Source organism: Psammomys obesus, unplaced genomic scaffold (assembly GCF_907164565.1).
Source record: "Psammomys obesus unplaced genomic scaffold, mPsaObe1.curated_primary_1811, whole genome shotgun sequence".
Taxonomy (NCBI): Eukaryota; Metazoa; Chordata; class Mammalia; order Rodentia; family Muridae; genus Psammomys; species Psammomys obesus.
Genome location: NW_026590905.1, coordinates 1,093,327 through 1,100,385, shown reverse-complemented (window position 1 = coordinate 1,100,385; position 7,059 = coordinate 1,093,327). Strand labels below are relative to the sequence as shown.

At 54.8% G+C, this 7,059-nt stretch overlaps 1 protein-coding gene across 1 annotated transcript in view; it reads left to right on the top strand.

The window, feature by feature from the left end:
• The first annotated feature begins 385 nt into the window (after nt 1-385).
• Nucleotides 386-7,059, top strand: part of Plekhg6 (pleckstrin homology and RhoGEF domain containing G6) — a 17,561-nt gene continuing 10,887 nt past the window's right edge. The window contains exons 1-7 of the mRNA XM_055609387.1: nt 386-991; nt 2,438-2,643; nt 3,839-3,994; nt 5,425-5,589; nt 5,953-6,048; nt 6,281-6,331; nt 6,631-6,780. Of these exons, the coding sequence (XP_055465362.1) occupies nt 2,506-2,643; nt 3,839-3,994; nt 5,425-5,589; nt 5,953-6,048; nt 6,281-6,331; nt 6,631-6,780 (756 nt within the window). The 5' untranslated portion in view covers nt 386-991; nt 2,438-2,505. The remainder of the gene's footprint in view (nt 992-2,437; nt 2,644-3,838; nt 3,995-5,424; nt 5,590-5,952; nt 6,049-6,280; nt 6,332-6,630; nt 6,781-7,059) is intronic.

Genomic DNA, 7,059 nt, shown 5'->3' with positions numbered 1-7,059 from the left:
AAGAAGAAGAAGAAGAAGAAGAAGAAGAAGAAGAAGAAGAAGAAGAAAATCGTTTCACAACGTGCCCAGCCAGTGCGGTAGCACTTCTGAGAATCTGTTCGGTCTGTGTGGCCCTTAGGAAGGCCACACTGGCCCCACGTACAGCCCGGTGGGAAGGTGGCCTCACCTCGTGTGCCCCCCCCTCCCTTCAGGCTTAGGCAGTGGGAGCAGTGTTGGGTATGGGCTCAGCCTGGCTCTCCTGACCCCTCCCTGAATCAAATGCAAAGTCCACAGAACCTTCCACCCGGTTGCCAGGGCAGGCAGCAGGTCCACTGGAGATAAGGGCTACACTTTGGACTCGGTGGTCAGAGGACAGTGAAGGTGCCGAGGATCCCTGAGCCTACGCCCTTCCTGATGCGAGGCTGGCTCCCTTTCAGGTTAACGGTCTAGGACAGGCAAGAGGGACATGGGCGCAAAAAAGGGAGGGATACCTGCCTCGAGTTACTTGGTCATTACTCTCACCACCTCCGCCTAGCAGCGCCCAACCTCTCATTTACCCCTCATTACCCTGGCGCCTGGCAGGGGTCTGGCCGGAACGGAGGACACTCTGGTGGCCTGCGTGTGGCACAGGTTCCAGCCCTTCGCCCCGACCAGGTAGCAAATGGCTGGCTAGTTCAGGTGCAAAAGAAATGGAGAAGGCGCACACCGGGAAGTGAATGCTCCTGGTCCGGGAGTGTGGGTGGCTGTGTACTCGAGTCACCGCCCGGGTGACCGCGACGGCGACGCTGCGAGGCCCGCAGGGAGGGGGAGGTGCCAGCCCGCGTCCCGCCCCTCGGCCTCCACCTTCGCCTCCCCTCCCAGCCCGCGCTGCCCGGTCTCGCGGGCCTCTCGGTCCCAGTCCCAGGCTGGGACAGAGGGGCTGCCATCGCCGAGGAAGCTGACAATGACCCGGAGTCTCGCAGGCCCCAGCGGGCATCAAGGACAGGGGACGCCCGGACACCTGCGCTCACAGGTAAGCACTTGGGAGGGAGAGTGCCTTGAAGGCAGCGAACCGGGAATCGGGGACAGGATCCCAAAGCCTCAGAGGGAGGGAGGGAAGAGGCAGGGAAAGACGGAGGGAGAAAAGCTGAGGCTGGGAAAGGATGGAGAAGGTGGAAGTGGGGAGAGATAGTAAAGGAAGCAGAAGGGGGCACTGCCCTCAGGCGCTGGACTGTTTGCCCGAGGCGGGAGAGATAATGAACAATCTCTTCTGCGCGTAAGCCAGAGAAAGTTAGGGGAGAGAAATGAAGGGGCCTAGGGCCCTGCTGGTAGGAAACCAGCCCCTGCATATTGTTCTTGAGCCCAACTCCCAATAAGAGCCTCTCCCCTCCAGGCTCTGCCTACTGGAAGGGATGGGTCCTCCATCCAGGTTTAGGAAGGAGGGGAGGAGTCCTTTATCTGACTTCCAGCTCCAACGTGGTGTCCTCGGAGCCTGGGAAAGACTGAACTTAGTGGGAGGCCGGAATGCTGGGTCTGCCAGGCTCATCTCTAAAGACCTGTCTGACAGACTGCTCTCCCAACCTCACCAGCTTGCCGCAGGGTCCAGGTAAGGGATGTGCAGAAAAGAGACAGAAATATATATATTGTAGATTCTCTGGCCTGTTAAATCTTGGTTGCAGCTAACAGAAAAGCAGTCGTGGACTGCAAGCCAACCAGGAAAGGCAGCTGTCCGTACTGTTATAAAAGTAGCTGAAATTCACCGAATGTCAACTGTGTGAGAGACTCAGGCCTTTCCCTATAGCACTGGGAATTCAGAAACGACTTCCCGTCCCTCTTCTGTGGGATTGTTTCTCAAACGCTACTTCTCTTTTTTACTTCTACTGTTCAAAAAGGTAGAAGTTTCCAGGCATGATGTCTGTGATTGCTGGAAGCTGAGGCAGAGGAATCCAGAGCTGGAAGGCAACCTAGCCTGGGTTATACTGTGTTTCAGCTCGGCCTGGGCTACATCATAAAGCCCTCCCATCTCAAGGCAGGAAAGAAAAAAAAAAAAGCCATTCTCAGCCCACTGTTCTAACACAGGGGACCCACTTGGCTGTCTCAGTCCATGGATTGTGTGTAGTATTGCCAAAAGGTAATGCAGGAAAGCAGACAAGTATCTAGGTACAAGAGGACGCCTTCTACCTGGGGCTATCCAGGACGCTGGAGATTCCCTGTGACCCTTACTCCCAGCTGCTCTTGAGATTACAGCATCCTCTGAGGCCAACACTCGAATGTTTCCCGGATGTAAAGCAGATGTTCCTACCAAGCATGCACCTGGACCTGCCCTCCCCCTACCAACTTATAGATGGCTGACACCCACCTCCCCGCAAGTGATCACCATCTGGCCTTCTTCTTCCCCACTCCATCCTCTTGTCTTTTCGTGTTCTCCAACCTGTGGAAACATCCCTCACTAATCCAGCCTGGGCTTTCTGTCTTGCAGAAAAGGGGACCCCCTTTCTCTTGGATGCTGGAGCTATGATCCTCCGGGGGTAATCCTTGAGAGAAGCAATGCAAGCCTTTGGTCCTCCAAATGACAGCCCCCTCCAAGGCCTGGTTGCTTCCCGAATTGAGACTTACGGGGGCCGACATCAGACCTCTGCCCAGAGCAATGCTGGGAATATCTATCCCAGAGGAGGCCCTGTATCGGTGAGTCTGCCTGTGCCCGGAAGGTGACCTGGGTGGGGCAGGAGGGAGGACACCAAGGCTTTGAAGTCTGTCTTCTTAGAGTTCCACAGGCAGCTCTATTCTTGTCCCTTAACCTCCTCTGCTTTCCGGGGTTGCTGGGGCCTGGGGGAAGGGGGCTCAGTGCCTGGGCCAGGATCCCAGGACTTCACACCTAGCCCTAGACTGCGGAGTGGGAGGGCAGGGAGCTCAGTGGAGCCACACCCACAGAGGAGGGACTGGAAGGCATTTCTGAGTGCAGTGGGGAAAGGCACCTTTCAATCTCTGCTGGTGAGGAATTGGGAGGAGTTAAAAGCTCCCTGAGTCAGGGCTGAAGAGGAGCAAAGGTTCAGGGTGCTCCTGTTCTCACAGGGAAGGGGGGGGGAACTGTCTGGGTCCCACCCATGGCTCCACCTGCCTGGTCCACCTCCAAGCTTATAGAGGAAAGCGGTGTGGAAGCCAGGGCTTAGGCTGTTTCTGTCCTCAATGTTTCCTTAGGAACAGTTCCACTTCTGGCTGGGGGTATTCCCTGCCTCCAAACAGAATTCCACCCCTGGCAACTCTCCCAGGTAGAAGGCGGCAGGAAGGGACACTTAGGAAGCATGTAGGGTAATTCAGGCCAAGGCAGACAAGGAATGTGACCAGGCCTGCCTTGGGAGGAGACCTGTGGCTTCAACCTCTAACACAGAAGGGCAGGCAGCAACTCCCAGCGGCACAGGACGCTAGCTGCAGCCCCTAGGGAGCAGGCTGCACCTGTGGGAGCTCTCATCCCCACACGTGAGGGAGGCTAGCTGGCCGCAAAAGGGTGAACCCGGAACACACATGTTGTCATTTGCTCCGGTGAGCCCTTGGCACAGAGGGCACGGGTACGGCTGGGCAGAAGCTGGGTACCCACTGCAGAAGCCAGGCGTGTGTGAGCCTGTGTACCTGCTCTGCAGGAGGCCCCAGCTTCTACCTCCGGGCTCCCGGGCAGGCATGCCCCTGCCCAGCTGAACTTGGCCTCCCTGGCAGCAGCCACTGTGACTCAAGGCAGCAGCAACTCACACCAAACTGGTTTGATGAGAGCAGCGGGCCAGCCCAACTTACAGGAGTGAGGGATAATGTCCAGAGCCAAGCTCAGCCCCCGCCACCTCGCCAGTATTTCTGGCGCTCCCAGGACATCTGTCTTCTCCTCCCCCAGGAACCAGGTCGCCGACGCCTCCAGCACTATGTCCCTTTTGCCAAAGGCTCTGGCCAGACCCGAGGCCTGTCTCCTCTGAAACTCCGGGAACTAGAGCTAGAGAAGAGGCACGGAGGCCATTTTGGGGTTGGCCCACCTCACTCCCCCAAACTCAAGGTAAGGATTTCCTGAGACTTCTGTCTCAGGTGCTCACAGTCTAGCCAGCCAAGATGGCCTCTCGAGACAGCTGAGCCCAGACACTCCCTGAACTGAGCACTGGCAAGGAGCCTCTGACCACCACCGCCTTCAAGTCAGGCAGGCGCAGCTCTGTGCAGAGGAACAGCTGTGTGTGGCCAATGTGCTGGACCCCATGAAACTAAACTATTAGTATTAAGCCCTCTGCTTTGGGGGCTGCAGAGATGGCTCAGCAGTGAAGAGCACTGGCTGCTCTTCCAGAGGAGCCAGGTTCAATTCTCAGCACCCACGTGGAGGCTCACAACTGTCGGTAACTCCAGTTCCAGGGGGCCTGATGCCCTCACACAGACATACGTGCAGGCCAAACACCAAGGAACATGAAATAAAAGTAAATAAACTCACAGCTTTTAAAAACTGCCTAATAACATGTGAGCAGGGAACAATATATTGTATCCCTACTTTCCCCAGCACCCTCCCTCCTCGCTATGACCCCTACCACTTCCTCCCATGAGCCAAACATGGTGATGCACATTTAGAGTCTCAGCACACAGGAGGCTGAGGCGGGAGGGTTGTAAGTTCAAAGTTAGCCTAAGCTGCATAGTAAGTTCCCTTCTAAAACCAAGCAAAAATGTACCCATTTTATGTCATGATGCTATCTGAGACCATGCTTTCTTTTTGTTTGTTCTTTGCAGGGTGGAGGGGTTGTTTTGTTTTGTTTTGTTTTGTTTTGTTTTGTTTTGTTTTGTTTTTAAGACAGGGTTTCTCTGTGTAGCCCTGGCTATCCTGGAACTCACCCTGTAGACCAGGCTGGTCTCAAACTCAAAGCGATCCACCTGCCTCTGCCTCCCAAGTGCTGAGATTAAAGGCGTGCGCCATCATTGCCCTTCGAGACCATGCTTTCTTAAGTCTAGTCCTGATCCTTACTTGAACGTCTCTCAGTCTGGGGTGTAGATCTCAGTGCCCGGCATGCAGAAGGACCTGGGTTCCATTTACAGCACAACCAAAAGCTGAGGGTTTTTTTCTTTTTCTTTTATGTAAAGAAAGCCAGTTCTTTTTTTATTTTAATTTTAATTTTAATTTTTTCACAATTTATTCATTATAAATCCCTACTGAAGCTCTCTCCATCAACTCCTAGAAAATCAATTCTTAAAGACCATTCTGAAAAGTCTTGATTCTGTCCCTCACCCCTATTGTGACTCAGGAAACTTCCAGAAGGAGTCGTTCTGGTCAGGAAGGATCCCTCCAACTCCTCTCCCCAGGGATCTTTCTGCAGACAGAGTGTAACTTCATTTCCTGGGCAGTGACAAGCCTATTCACGTCAGGCACACGTGTGTGTGCGCACAGAGCCCTTTCAGAGCTGGGCACCAGGCGTCGATGACTTGCCAGGCTGACCATCCCCTCCGCTCTCCCAGGAAGTCACCAGGGCCCACGAGCTGGAGGTGAGACTGCACACCTTCAGCATGTTTGGGATGCCCCGCCTGCCGCCCGAGGACCGGAGACACTGGGAGATAGGAGAGGGAGGTGACAGCGCCCTGACCCTGGAAAAGTCCTGGAAGGAGCTGGTGCTTGGACACAAGGTGGGCTTCAAAAAGTCTATGTCCCTACAACTCGTCAGACCCTCCTCCACACGTGCATACACACACCTCACGTCTGCCCTGACAAAGGTAAAGGATATGGCATGTAGAGGGAGAAACTGCTAGAGATCTTGTTCACATCCGAGCTCCCCCACCAACTAGTGAAACCTTGGTTGTGATGGAGCTCTCTGAACCTCACTGGCTTCGTATGAAAAATGGCAGTGATGCCACCTACAGTCTAGAGACTGGTTAAGATTAAAAGGTCCCGTGTAGAGGGCCTAGAACCCATGGCTCAGATCTAGCATGTAACAAATGGCACCTACTCTCATCAGCGGTCCCCAAGTGAACCAGCCCTGTCCCCCTCAGGAGATGAGCCGCGAGCTTTGCCACCAGCAGGAAGCACTGTGGGAGCTCCTGACCACCGAGCTGATCTACTTGAGAAAGCTCAAGATCATGACTGATGTGAGCCCCTCTCAACCCCCTCCCCTCCCTAGTGGATCTTTAGTGTTCTCTCTACACCCGCCAGAGCAGAAAGGCTGGGATGGGGGATGGGAGGCAGGCACCTGAGCCGTAGTTTCAGAGCGGCTCAGGGTCAGGGGAGAGACAACTGGAGGTAACAGTAGCAAGGCTGGGGGGACCCTGAAGGAGGAGATCAGGTGCTGAACCCCCCCCCCGAATTCCTCCCTGCCTCTAGCTCCTGGCAGCTGGTCTGCTGAATCTGCAGCGGGTGGGACTACTGACTGAGGTGAGTAGGGGCCTGGACCACTACAAACCCTCCCGTCTGAATTCTCGCAGCCCCGCTTTCTGGGACGACCCTGATTTCCCATTCAAATTAGACTGTCAGCAGGCCACAGGCCCCTAGTTCTCCCTACCCCCACCCTCGTGGTGCTTCAGGGGTAGAGGTACTTCCTAGGATCTTCCGGGCCACTGCCAGGCTCTTCCCTTCCTCCCGAGCCCTGTCACCGAAGCTGAAAGTCCTTACCTGTTTCTCCCTGACTGGGAACCGGACAAAGGTTGGTTACTGAATTCTGCTCACTCCTCCAGGTGTCAGCCGAGATGCTGTTTGGAAATGTCCCCAACCTGATTAGAGCCCACCGGAGCTTTTGGGAGGAGGTGCTGCAGCCCACCCTGGAAGACACTCGCACCTCTGGCCAGCCTCTGGACCCCGTCAGCTTACAAAATGGTTTCCTGACAGTGAGTCCGGGGAGACCCAGAAAGAGCAGGATGAGGACAAGCCAAAAGGGCCCGCAGGGCACAGCCCAACTACTAAAACACAAACTCATCTCCTTCAAGCTATTCCACAAGAGAAGTGTGACCTGCCCCAAAGGCTTTTGGTCTTCTAGAGACCCTTATGAAATGAAAATATACCCACCTTGGAGGTGGGGGAGGGCTGTGCTCTTATCAGCCGTACAATTCGCACCCTTTTTATCTATCTATCTATCTATCTATCTATCTATCTATCTATCTATCTAT